The 13521-nt window shown below is 52.1% G+C and overlaps 1 protein-coding gene and 1 long non-coding RNA gene across 3 annotated transcripts in view; one reads left to right on the forward strand and one right to left on the reverse strand.

The window, feature by feature from the left end:
- ABCF1 (ATP binding cassette subfamily F member 1) overlaps positions 1-13496 on the reverse strand; it is a 28433-nt gene extending 14937 nt beyond the window's left edge. The window contains exons 1-14 of one of the 2 annotated variants that reach the window (XM_058857378.1): positions 13383-13496; positions 12677-12723; positions 11584-11670; positions 10480-10619; positions 10368-10404; positions 9252-9353; positions 8469-8537; positions 8274-8330; positions 8101-8187; positions 7280-7360; positions 6195-6320; positions 3852-3952; positions 2285-2370; positions 1239-1378 (exon numbers count right to left, since the gene is read on the reverse strand). In XM_058857378.1, the coding sequence (XP_058713361.1) occupies positions 1239-1378; positions 2285-2370; positions 3852-3952; positions 6195-6320; positions 7280-7360; positions 8101-8187; positions 8274-8330; positions 8469-8537; positions 9252-9353; positions 10368-10404; positions 10480-10619; positions 11584-11670; positions 12677-12723; positions 13383-13467 (1245 nt within the window). In that variant the 5' untranslated portion in view covers positions 13468-13496. Of the gene's footprint in view, positions 1-1238; positions 1379-2284; positions 2371-3851; positions 3953-6194; positions 6321-7279; positions 7361-8100; positions 8188-8273; positions 8331-8468; positions 8538-9251; positions 9354-10367; positions 10405-10474; positions 10620-11583; positions 11671-12676; positions 12724-13382 lie in introns of both variants that reach the window. The other variant, XM_058857376.1, reaches the window with a different exon arrangement.
- Positions 888-1151, forward strand: LOC131588490 (uncharacterized). Its single transcript, XR_009279584.1, has 3 exons — positions 888-911; positions 995-1014; positions 1068-1151. It is a non-coding gene; the product is annotated as an uncharacterized LOC131588490 (long non-coding RNA).
- Positions 13497-13521: the final 25 nt, after the last annotated feature.

Raw genomic sequence — 13521 nt, forward strand, 5'->3', positions numbered from 1 at the left:
CCCCCAGGTGTGTGTGTGTGTGTGCCTGTGGCCCGCAGCTCCTCGTACACCTGCACAGGTGAGACAGACAGAGACAGGTCACCTGGGGTGTACAGGTGTGTGTGTGACACCCCCAGGTGTGTGTGTGACACATCCTCAGGTGTGTGTGTGACACCCCCAGGTGTGTGTGACACCCCTCAGGTGTGCCTGTGTGTGCTTGTGGCCCGCAGCTCCTCGTACACCTGCACAGGTGAGACAGAGACAGGTCACCTGGGGTGTACAGGTGTGTGTGTGACACCCCTCAGGTGTGTGTGTGACACCCCTCAGGTGTGTGTGACACCCCTCAGGTGTGTGTGTGACACCCCTCAGGTGTGTGTGTGACACCCCTCAGGTGTGTGTGTGACACCCCTCAGGTACCCCCAGGTGTGTGTGTGTGCCTGTGGCCCGCAGCTCCTCGTACACCTGCACAGGTGAGAGAGACAGAGACAGGTCACCTGGGGTGTACAGGTGTGTGTGACACCCCCAGGTGTGTGTGTGACACCCCCAGGTGTGTGTGTGACACCCTCAGGTGTGTGTGTGACACCCCCAGGTGTGTGTGACACCCCCAGGTGTGTGTGTGACACCCTCAGGTGTGTGTGACACCCCTCAGGTGTGTGTGCGACACCCCCAGGTGTGTGTGTGACACCCGCCCCAGGTATCCCCAGGTGTATCCAGGTGTACCCCATGTGTATCCAGATATCCCCAGGTGTACCCAGGTGTGTCTCAGGTGTCCCCAGGTGTATCCCAGCTGTATCCCAGGTGTCCCCAGCTGTATCTCAGGTGTCCCCAGGTGTCCCCAGGTGTATCTCAGGTGTGTCCAGGTGTCCCCAGGTGTTCCCAGGTGTGTCTCAGGTGTCCCCAGGTGTATCCCAGGTGTCCTCAGGTGTCCCCAGGTGTCCCCAGGTGTATCCCAGGTGTATCCAGGTGTGTCCAGGTGTATCCAGGTGTATCCCAGGTGTTCCCAGGTGTATCCCAGGTGTATCCAGGTGTCCCCAGGTGTATCCCAGCTGTATCCAGGTGTATCCAGGTATATCCCAGGTGTATCCCAGGTGTATCCAGGTGTGTCTCAGGTGTCCCCAGGTGTCCCCAGGTGTATCCAGGTGTGTCTCAGGTGTCCCCAGCTGTATCCAGGTGTATCCCAGGTGTATCTCAGGTGTCCCCAGGTGTATCCCAGCTGTATCCAGGTGTGTCTCAGGTGTCCCCAGGTGTGTCTCAGGTACCTTCTCCAGTCTCTCTGCGGCCGCGTCGTCTCCGCTCTCCAGCAGCCCCTGCAGGCGCCGCTCCTCGTCCAGGAGCCGCAGGCGCTGAGTGTCGGCTCTGAGAACAGCCTGGACGGCAGGTGTGTCATCAGCCATCACCTCTGCACAGGTAAACACAGGTAAATGTACAGATAAATACAGGTAAATGTACAGGTAAATGTACAGGTAACCACAGGTAACCATGGGTAACCACACTGGGGTGTCAGCTCTGAGAACAGCCTGGACCGCAGGTGTGTCATCAGCCATCACCTCTGGACAGGTAAATACAGGTAAACACAGGTAAATGTACAGGTAAACACAGGTAACCATGGGTAACCACACTGGGGTGTCAGCTCTGAGAACAGCCTGGACCCCAGGTGTGTCATCAGCCATCACCTCTGCACAGGTGAGAGACAGGTGAACACACAGGTAAATACAGGTAAATGTACAGGTAAATGTACAGGTAACCACAGGTAACCATGGGTAACCACACTGGGGTGTCAGCTCTGAGAACAGTCTGGACGGCAGGTGTGTCATCGGCCATCACCTCTGCACAGGTAAATACAGGTAAATGTACAGGTAAATGTACAGGTAAATGTACAGGTAACCACAGGTAACCACGGGTAACCACACTGGAGTGTCAGCACGGAGAACAGCCTGGATGGCAGGTGTGTCATCGGCCATCACCTCTGCACAGGTGAGAGACAGGTGAACTCCCCAGTGCCCCTGGGTACATCCCAGGTGTCCCCAAGTGTCCCCAGGTGTGTCCAGGTGTGTCTCAGATGTCCCCAGGTGTCCCCAGCTGTCCCCAGGTGTCCCCAGGTGTGTCTCAGATGTCCCCAGGTGTATCTCAGGTGTCCCCAGGTGTCCCCAGCTGGTCCCCAGGTGTGTCCAGGTGTATCCAGGTGTCCCCAGGTGTCCCCAGGTGTGTCCCCAGGTGTCCCCAGGTGTGTCCAGGTGTCCCCAGGTGTCCCCAGGTGTATCTCAGGTGTCCCCAGGTGTCCCCAGGTGTGTCCAGGTGTGCTCACCTTGCTCACAGAGCAGCACGTCGATGTTGGGGGGGATGTTGAGGGCTCTGTTTGCGATGTGCTTCAGCAGCGTCGTCTTCCCCTTCCTGCACAACACCCAAAACCACCCAAAATTACCCCAAAAACACCAGGAATGAACCCAAAAACACCCGGAATGAACCCAAAAACACCAAGAATGAACCCAAAAACACCCGGAATGAACCCAAAAACACCGAGAATGAACCCAAAAACACCGAGAATGAACCCAAAAACACCTGAAATGAACCCAAAACACCGAGAATGAACCCAAAAACACCCAGAATGAACCCAAAAACACCCAGAATGAACCCCAAAACACCTGGAATGAACCCAAAACACCCGGAATGAACCCAAAAACAACGGGAACGAACCCAAAAACAACGGGAATGAACCCAAAAACAACGGGAATGAACCCAAAAACACCCGGAATGAACCCAAAAACACCCGGAATGAACCCAAAAACACCCGGAATTACCCCAAAAACACCCGGAATGAACCCAAAAACACCCAGAATGAACCCAAAAACACCCGGAATTACCCCAAAAACACCCGGAATGAACCCAAAAACACCGAGAATGAACCCAAAAACAACGGGAATGAACCCAAAAACACCCGGAATGAACCCAAAAACACCCGGAATTACCCCAAAAACACCCGGAATGAACCCAAAAACAACGGGAATGAACCCAAAAACACCGAGAATGAACCCAAAAACAACGGGAATGAACCCAAAAACACCGAGAATGAACCCAAAAACACCTGGAATGAACCCAAAACACCCGGAATGAACCCAAAAACAACAGGAATGAGCCCAAATCCTGGAAAGCCAAAATCCCGGGATCTGTCCCCAATCCGTGGGATTTTTCCCAAAACCCCGGGATTTCTCCCCAATCCCTGGGATTTTCTCCCCAATCCGTGGGATTTTTTCCTGAAATGTCAGGATTTTTTCCAAAATCCCGGGATTTTTTCCTGAAATCTCAGGATTTTTCCCAAAATCCCAGGATTTCTCCCCAATCCATGGGATTTTTTCCTGAAATCTCAGGATTTCTCCCCAATCCATGGGATTTTTTCCTGAAATCTCAGGATTTCTCCCCAATCCCTGGGATTTTTTCCTGAAATCTCAGGATTTTTCCCAAAACCCCTGGATTTCTCCCCAATCCCTGGGATTTTTCCCAAAATCCTGGGATTTCTCCCCAATCCCTGGGATTTTTTCCCGAAATCTCAGTGTTTTTCCCAAAATCCCGGGATTTTTTCCTGCAATCTTAGGGTTTTTCCCAAAATCCCGGGATTTCTCCCCAACCCCTGGGATTTTTCCCAAAACCCTGGGATTTTTTCCTGAAATCTCAGGATTTTTCCCAAAATTCCGGGATTTCTCCCCAATCCCTCGGATTTTTTCCTGAAATCTCAGGGTTTTTCCCAAAATCCCGGGATTTCTCCCCAATCCCTGGGATTTTTCCCAAAATCCCGGGATTTCTCCCCAATCCCTGGGATTTTTTCCCGGAATCTCGGGGTTTTTCCCGAAATCCCGGGATTTCTCCCCAATCCTCACCCGTTGGGCCCCACCAGCCCGTAGCGCCGCCCGGCCACGATGTTGAGGTCGGCGTTGACGTAGAGCTCCTTCCCGTGAGCCGAGATACTGAACTTCTCCAGCTGGGAAAACGGGGAGAAAACAGGGGAAAATGGGGAGAAAACGGGGGGGAAACAGGGGGAAATGGGAAAAAACGGGAAAACGGGAAAAACGGGGAGAAAACACGGGAAAATGGGAAAAATGGGGATGGGAATGGGGAAAAATGGGGAGAAAACGGGAAAATGGGGAGAAAACGGGGGAAAATGGGAAAAAACGGGGAGAAAACAGGGGAAAAATGGGAAAAACGGGGAGAAAATGGGGAGAAAACAAGAAAAAACGGGGGGGAAACACGGGAAAATGGGAAAAACGGGGAGAAAACACGGGAAAACGGGAAAAACGGGGAGAAAACACGGGAAAACGGGAAAAATGGGGAGAAAACGGGAAAATGGGGAGAAAACAGGGGAAAATGGGGAGAAAACGGGAAAACGGGAAAATGGGGAGAAAACACGGGAAAACGGGAAAAACGGGGAGAAAACGGGAAAATGGGGAGAAAATGGGAAAATGGGGAGAAAACAGGGGAAAATGGGGAAAACGGGGAGAAAATGGGGAGAAAACAGGGGAAAATGGGGAAAATGGGGAGAAAACATGGGAAAATGGGAAAACGGGGAGAAAACGGGAAAACGGGAAAAATGGGAATGGGAATGGGGGAAAATGGGGAGGAAACAGGGGAAAACGGGAAAAACGGGGAGAAAACACGGGAAAATGGGGAGAAAACACGGGAAAACGGGAAAAAACGGGAAAAATGGGGATGGGAATGGGAAAAAATGAGGGGGAAACACGGGAAAACGGGAAAAAATGGGGATGGGAACAGGGAGAAAGGGGAGAAACAGGAAAAAACCAAATTTGAGGTAACCCAGGTGAACTTTGAGGTTCCCAGGTGTGTTTTTACTCCCCTCAGCTGGCTTTTCTCCCCTCCAGGTGTATTTTCACCCCTCCCCAGCTGTGTTCTGGCCCCACCAGGTGTATTTCACCCTCTCCAGGTGTATTTTCACCCCTCCCCAGGTGTATTTCACCCTCTCCAGGTGTGTTTTAACCCCCCCAGGTGTATTTCACCCTCCCCAGGTGCATTTTCCCCCCTCTCCAGGTGTGTTCTGACCCCTCCAGGTGTGTTTTAACCCCCCCAGGTGTATTTTCACCCCTCTCCAGCTGTGTTCTGACCCCACCAGGTGTATTTTCCCCTCTCCAGGTGTGTTTTCACCCCTCCCCAGGTGTTTTCCCCCTCCCCAGGTGTATTTTCACCTCTCCCCAGGTGTGTTTCCCCCTCTCCAGGTGTATTTCCCCCTTTTCCAGGTGTATTTTCCCCTCCCCAGGTGTATTTCCCCCTTCTCCAGGTGTGTTTTCACCCCTCCCCAGGTGTATTTTCACCCGCCCCAGATGTTTCCCCTCTCCCCAAGTGTCTCCCCCCTCCCCAGGTGTATTTTCACCCCTCCCCAGGTGTATTTCCCCCTCCCCAGGTGTTTTCCCCCTCCCCAGGTGTTTTCCCCCTCCCCAGGTGTATTTTCACCCCTCCCCAGGTGTTTTCCCCCTCTCCAGGTGTATTTTCACCCCTCCCCAGGTGTTTTCCCCTCCCCAGGTGTATTTTCACCCCTCTCCAGGTGTGTCCTGACCTCCCCAGGTGTATTTTCACCCCTCCCCAGGTGTATTTCCCCCTTCTCCAGGTGTATTTCACCCTCCCCAGGTGTTTTCCCCCTCTCCAGGTGTGTTTTAACCCCCCCAGGTGTATTTTCCCCTCCCCAGGTGTATTTTCACCCCTCCCCAGGTGTATTTCCCCCCTCCCCAGGTGTATTTCCCCCTCCCCAGGTGTTTTTCCCCTCCCCAGGTGTGTTTTCCCCCTCACCAGGTGTATTTTTCCATCTCCAGGTGTATTTTCCCCTCCCCAGGTGTATTTTCCCTCCTCTCCAGGTGTATTTTCCCCCTCCCCAGGTGTTTTCCCCCTCCCCAGGTGTATTTTCACCCCTCCCCAGGTGTGTTTCCCCCCTCCCCAGGTGTATTTCCCCCTCCCCAGGTGTTTCCCCCCTCCCCAGGTGTTTTCCCCCTCCCCAGGTGTATTTTCACCCCTCCCCAGGTGTGTTTCCCCCTCTCCAGGTGTATTTCCCCCTTCTCCAGGTGTATTTTCACCCCTCCCCAGGTGTGTTTCCCCCTCCCCAGGTGTATTTCCCCCTCCCCAGGTGTATTTCCCCCTCCCCAGGTGTATTTCCCCCTCCCCAGGTGTATTTCCCCCTCCCCAGGTGTTTTCCCCCTCCCCAGGTGTGTTTCCCCCCTCACCTTGATGTCGGAGGCGTTCTCCAGCATCGCCTGTCGCGACGACAGCTCCGCCTGCGACACCGCGAAGTCGCCGTCCCCCGAGGCGGCCGCAGCGCGCAGCGACGCAACCTGGCGCTCAAACTCCGCCTGGGGGCGGGGCCAGGGTCAGGGGGACACGCCCACCCACTGGGGACACGCCCACCTGGCGCTCAAACTCCGCCTGGGGGCGGGGCCAGTGAATGAGACACGCCCACCCACTGGGGACACGCCCACTTCTCACTGACACCCTCACCTGGCGCTCAAACTCCGCCTGGGGGCGGGGCCAGGGTCAGGGGACACGCCCACCCACCAGGGACACGCCCACTTATCACTGACCCCCCCCACCTGTCAATCAAACTGCCTGGGGCGGGGCCAAGGTCAGAGGGACATGCCCACTTATCCCTGACACCCCCACCTGTCAATCAAACTCCGCCTGGGGGCGGGGCCAAGGTCAGAGGGACACGCCCACTTCTCACTGACACCCCCACCTGTCAATCAAACTGCCTGGGGGTGGGGCCAGTGAATGAGACACGCCCACCCACTGGGGACACGCCCACTTCTCCCTGACACCCCCACCTGTCAATCAAACTCCACCTGGGGGCGGGGCCAGTGAATGAGACACACCCGCTTATCACTGACACCCCCACCTGTCAATCAAAGTCCGCCTGGGGGCGGGGCCAGTGAATGAGACACGCCCACTTATCCCTGATACCCCCACCTGTCAATCAAACTCCGCCTGGGGGCGGGGCCAGTGAATGAGACACGCCCACTTCTCCCTGACGCCCCCACCTGTCAATCAAACTCTGCCTGGGGGCGGGGCCAAGGTCAGGGGGACACGCCCACTTATCACTGACTCCCCCACCTGTCAATCAAACTCCGCCTGGGGGCGGGGCCAGGGTCAGAGGGACACGCCCACCTGTCAATCAAACTCTGGGGGCAGGGCCACGCTCAGGCCACGCCCACCAAGAGCCACACCCACAAATCACCCGCCTGCTTAGGCCACACCCATAGCCACGCCCACCACAGGCCACGCCCACTGATTTGAATGCTAAGCCCCGCCCCCTCACCTGTTTCTTCATCTTCTTCTTCTCCTTTTTGCTGATTCGCGGATCCGGCCCCGCCCTCGGCCCCGCCCCTTCCTCCTGCTCCTGGGGAGGGACCCAAAAACATCCAAAATATCCCAAAGTTTATCCCAAAACGCCCCAAAAATGCCCCAAAAACATCCCAAAATATCCAAAAATATCCAAAAATATCCCAAGATATCCCAAAGTATCCAAAAACAACCCCAAAACATCCCAAAATATCCAAAAACATCCCAAAATACCCAAAAATACCCCAAAAACATCCTAAAATATCCCAAATACCCCAAAAACATCCCAAAATATCCAAAAAATATCCCAAAATATCCCAAAATATCCCAAGATATCCAAAAATATCCCAAAATATCCAAAAACATCCCAAAAAACATCCCAAAATATCCCCAAAAAATCCCAAAAACATCCCAAAATATCCCCCAAAAAATCCCCAAAAACATCCCAAAATATCACAAAATATCCTAAAATATCCAAAACCAGCCCAAAAATATCCCAAAAATATCCTTAAATACCCCAAAATACCCCCAAAATATCCTGAAATAAACCAAAAATCTCACAAAACACCCCAAAACCCCTCAAACTCCCCCAAAAAAAAAAAAAAATCCCTCCAAAAATCGCCAAAATATCTTAAAGTATTTTAAATTTTAATTTTTTATCTAATATTTTATTTAATATTTTAAAATACCCCAAAAAAATCCCCAAAACATCCCCAAAATTCTCTCAAATATTCCAGAAACATCCCAAAATCCCCCAAAATCCCCCCAAAATCCCCTCCCCCCCCACCCCAAACTCACGTTCTCGCTCCCCTTCCGAGCTCCTTCCTCATCCTCCTCCTCCTCTTCCTCCTCCTCCTCCTCGTCCCTCAGGGCTCCGAATTTGTTCTGTCCCAAAATGGGGCAAAAATCCCAAATTTTGGGGTTTTTCCCCTCCCAAAAAAACCCCAAATTTTCCCCTCCCCCACCTTTACCTTCCCCCCTTTGGGCTCCTCGGAGCCTTCGGCCTCATCATCGCTGCCGGATTTTCCCTGAGGATTTCGGGGTGAAAAATCAGGAAAAAAAAACCAAACAAAATTTGGGATTTTTGGGGTAAATTTGGGAAATTGGGAAAATCCCAAAAAAAGGGGAAAAATCCCCAAAAAATTCCCCCCAAAAAAATTCCCCACCTGTCGCTTCCCTTTGGCTTTGTCGTTCCTGCGGTTCTTCCTCTTCCTCCGCTCGGCCTCCTCTTCCTCCTGCCGGACATTCCCGGGAATTCTGGGTTTTTCTGGGATTTTGGGGTTTTTCCAGGGATTTTGGGGTTTATTCCAGGGGTTTGGGGCAATTTCCTGGGATTTTGGGGTTTTTTTTTCAGAAATTCTGGGTTTTTTTAAAGAGATTTTGGATTTTTCCTGGGAATTTTGGGTCTTTTTCCAGGGATTTTGGGTTTTCTTCCAGGAATTCTGAGTTTTTTTAAAACAGATTTTAGATTTTTTCCTGGGATTATTGAGGTTTTTTTCCAGGAATTTCAGGTTTTTTGGAAGAAATTTTGGGATTTTTACAGAAATTTTGTGGTTTTTTTAAAGAGATTTTGGGTTTTTCCTGAGAATTTTGGGTTTTATTCCAGGGATTTTGGGTTTTTTCCAAAGATTTTAGGTTTATTCCAGGGATTTTGAGAGTTTTTCCCAGGATTTTGGGTTTTATTTCCTGGGATTTTGGGTTTTCCCAGGGATTTTGGTTTTTTTCCCAGAGGTTTTAGCATTTTTCCAGTGATTTTGGGGATTTTTCCAGTGATTTTCACTTTTTCCTGGGATTTTGTTTTTTTTTTCAGGGATTTTGGGGTTTTTAAATGAGATTTTGAGTTTTTTCCCCAAAATTTTGGGGTTTTTCCAGAAATTTCGGATTTTTTCCAGGGATTTGAGTTTTTTCCCCCAAGAATTTTGGGATTTTTCCCCCTCAGGTGACCCCACCTTGGCAATTTTCCCCTTGGATGTTTTCTTTTCCTTCTCCTCCTCTTCCTCCTCCTCTTCCTCGCTCTCCTCCTGGTTCAGAGCAGCGAAAACGTTCCCACCCTGAGGAAAAAAACGGGAAAAATCCCAAATTATTCCCTTTTCCCCCCAAATTCCAGACACCCCCAACTTCCAGCCCCAAAATTCCCCATTTTCATTGAATTCCCCTCGTTTTTGGAGCATTTCCCTTCCAAATTCCCATTTTTTTGACAAATTTTCTTCATTTCTTGCCCTTTTCCCCCATTTTTTGACAAATTTCCCCCTCCATTTTTTTACCTTTTTCCCACTTTTTTTTGGGCAAATTTCTCCCTCATTTTTTTAACTTTTCCCCCCCAATTTTTAGGGCAAATTTCCCTCCCATTTTTTTTCCTTTTTCCCAGTTTTTGGAGCAAAATTCTCCTTCTTTTTTTCCCTTTTCCCCCCTTTTTTTAGGGCAGATTTTTCCCTAATTCTTTTCCCTTTTTCCCATTTTTTCAGGGCAAATTTTCCCCCCATTTTTTAGTATTTTTTTCCCTTTTTTTGGAGCAGATTTCCCCCGCATTTTTTGGCCTTTTTCTGCTTATTTTGAGCAAATTTCTCCTTCACCTTTTTTCCCTTTTTCCCACTTTTTTTCATCAAATTTCTCCCTCACTTTCTCCCTCTTTTTGGGGCAGATTTTCTCCTAATTTTTTTTCCTTTTCCCCCCTTTTTTTGACAAATTTCTCCCTCATTTTTTCCCTTTTCCCCCCTTTTTTTGACAAATTTTCCCCTCATTTTTTCCTTTTTTTCCGCTTTTTCTGGGGCAGATTTTCTCCCTCATTTTTTCCCTTTTCTCCCCTTTTTTTGACAAATTTCCCCCTCATTTTTTCCTTTTTTCCCCTTTTTCTGGGGCAGATTTTCTCCCTCATTTTTTCCCTTTTCTCCCCTTTTTTTGACAAATTTCCCCCTCATTTTTTCCCTTTTTCCCCCTTTTTCTGGGGCAAATTTCCCCCTCATTTTTTTTCCCTTTTCCCCCCTTTTTTTGACAAATTTCCCCCTCATTTTTTTCCCTTTCTCCCCCTTTTTTTGGGGCAGAATCCCCCTTTTTCCCACCCTCACCTTCCTCCTCCTCCCTCCTTTCCGGGCCGCTGGAGCTGTGGGTCAGATTTTGGGGGTCACCGAGGGGTTAAACCCCCCCCAGGACCCCCCAAATTCCCAGCCCGGACCTTCCTCCTCCTCCTCCTCCTCCTCCTCCTCGGCCGCGGCCGCCAGGGCCTGGAGCCGCCGGCTCAGCTCCTCCTCCTCGGGCTCAGGCTCCGCCCCCCGCGCCCGCCGCGGCTCCTTCCGGCGCTCCCGCTTCCGCCGGGACCCCTGGGGGGGTTAATCACCCTTCATTAGCGCTAATTAACCCTTCATTAGCGCTAATTAACCCTTCATTAGCTCCTTGAGTGCCTCGCTGCCCACTGAAACCAGGCTGGGGTTGGCTCCACCCACTCTGGTCATGGATCTTTAGCCACGCCCCTTTAACCACACCCTTTTAAGCCCCTCCCCCTTTAATCCCACCCCTTTAAGCCCCTCCCCCTTTAATCCCACCCCTTTAAGCCCCTCCCCTTTTAACCCCACCCCTTTAAGCCCCTCCCCCTTAAGCCCCACCCCTTTAAGCCCCTCCCCCTTTAACCCCACCCCTTTAACCCCCTCCCCCTTTAACCACACCCCTTTAAGCCCCTCCCCCTTTAATCCCACCCCTTTAAGCCCCTCCCCCTTTAATCCCACCCCTTTTAAGCCCCTCCCCCTTTAATCCCACCCTTTAAGCCCCTCCCTTTTGACCCCACCCCTTTAAGCCCCTCCCCCTTTAATCCCACCCTTTAAGCCCCTCCCCCTTTAACCCCTCCCCTTTCTTCTTTAGCCCCTCCCCTTTTGACCCCACCCCTTTAAGCCCCTCCCCCTTTGACCACACCCCTTTAAGCCCCTCCCCTTTATTCTTTAGCCCCTCCCCATTAAACCCCACCCCTTTAGCCCCTCCCCTTTTGACTTCACCCCTTTAAGCCCCTCCCCTTTTGACCCCACCCCTTTAAGCCCCTCCCCTTTTGACCCCACCCCTTTAAGCCCCTCCCCCTTTAACCCCTCCCCTTTCTTCTTTAGTCCCTCCCCCATTAAGCCCCACCCCTTTAAGCCCCTCCCCCTTTGACCCCGCCCCTTTAAGCCCCTCCCATTCCCATTTAAACCCCCCCATTTCCATCAGGCCCCTCCCCAGCCACACCCCCATTAACCCCTCCCTAATTAACCCATCCAACCACGCTAATTATGTTAATTATGCTTAATTATGCTAATTAACCTGGCCTGGGGGCGGTCCATCCTTCTCGGGGGCCGGGGGGGGCTCGGCCGGCGCCGCCTTCTCCTCCTCGGCCAATTCCTCGAAAAACTGAGGGGAAATCCGGGAATTTTGGGGAAATCCGGGAATTTTGGGGAAATCAGGGAATTTTGGGGGAAATCCGGGAATTTTGGGGGGAAATCTGGGAATTTTGGGAGGAAATCCGGGAATTTTGGGGGGAAATCCGGGAATTTTGGGGGGAAATTTGGGAATTTGGGGGGAAATCCGGGAATTTTGGGGGGAAATCTGGGAATTTTGGGGGGAAATCAGGGAATTTGGGGGGAAATCCGGGAATTTTTGGGAATTCCAGGAATTTTGGGGAAAATCCGCGAATTTTGGGGAAATCCGGGAATTTGAGGGGAAATCGGGGAATTTTAGGGGGAAATCCGGGAATTTGGGGGGAAATCCGGGAATTTGGGGGGAAATCGGGGAATTTTAGGGGGAAATCTGGGAATTTGGGGGGAAATCTGGGAATTTTGGAGGAAATCGGGGAATTTTGGAGGAAATCGGGGAATTTTGGGGGGAAATCTGGAAATTTTGGGGGGAAATCTGGGAATTTTGGGGGGAAATCAGGGAACTTTGGGGGGGAAATCTGGGAATTTTGGGGGGAAATCTGGGAATTTTGGAGGAAATCGGGGAATTTTGGGGGGAAATCCGGGAATTTTGGGGTAAATCCGGGAATTTGGGGGGAAATTGGGGATTTTTGGGGGGAAATCTGGGAATTTGGGGGGAAAATCCGGGAATTTTGGGGGGAAATCCGGGAATTTTGGGGGAAATCCGGGAATTTTGGGGGGAAATCCGGGAATTTTGGGGGGAAATCCAGGAATTTTGGGGGAAAATCCGGGAATTTTGGGGAAATCCGGGAATTTTGGGGGGAAATTCGGGAATTTGGGGGGGAAATCTGGGAATTTTGGAGGAAATCCGGGAATTTTGGGGGGGAAATCTGGGAATTTGGGGGGAAATTAGGGAATTTTGGGGGGAAATCAGGGAATTTTGGGGAAATCCGGGAATTTTGGGGGAAATCCGGGAATTTGGGGAGGGGTCAGGGGTCACTCACGGATTTTTTGCCTTTCCGGTCCTTCTTGCCTTTCTTGACCGGTTGCTCTGAGGGGAGAGGGGAGGAAAAAGGGTCTGGGGGTGCCCCAAAATCCAAGGATTTGGGGCAAAATCCAAGAATTTGGGGCAAAATCCAGGAATTTGGGGTAAAATCCAGGAATTTGGGGTAAAATCCAAGGATTTGGGGCAAGGTCCCTCCCCCGGATTTTTGGGGGTTGTTCCTCAGCCCTGAGGCGGCCCCAAAAAGGGGGGGGGGGGATCCCCCAAAATTCCTGGGGTCCCATCCCGGGGTCTCCACCCAAAATTCCCAGGGATTTTTCCCTCAATTTTGGGGTCTCATTCCGGGGGTTTTCCCCTCACTTTCGGGGTCCCATCTCGGGGATTTTCCCTCCATTTTTGGGGTCCCGCCCTGGAGTTTTTTCCTCATTTTTGGGGTCCCATCCCGGGGGTCTCCACCCAAAATTCCCGGGGATTTTCCTCACGGAGCTCTCCCCCCCCGCATTCCCGGGGTCTCCCCCCCATTTTCGGGGTCCCCTCACGGGACTCTTCCCCCCCCCCCCCCCATTCCCGGAGCTCTTCCCCCCCTCATTCCCGGGGGTCTCACCCTCCCCAATTCCCGGGATTCTCCCCCCCAATTCCCGGGATTCTCCCCCCCATTCCCGGGGGTCTCCCCCCCCATTTTCGGGGTCCCCTCACGGGGGTCTCACCCTCCTCCCCCCCCTTCCATTCCTCCTGCTTGGCCCCCGCCGGCTTCGCTCCCTTCGGCATGGCCGGGCACCGCGCACTGCGCATGCGTCGTCACCGCCGCCCCGAGCTACTTCCGGGCCGCGCCGCCGCTTCCCATTG

The sequence above is a fragment of the Poecile atricapillus genome, chromosome 26 (assembly GCF_030490865.1).
Source record: "Poecile atricapillus isolate bPoeAtr1 chromosome 26, bPoeAtr1.hap1, whole genome shotgun sequence".
Lineage (NCBI taxonomy): Eukaryota > Metazoa > Chordata > Aves > Passeriformes > Paridae > Poecile > Poecile atricapillus.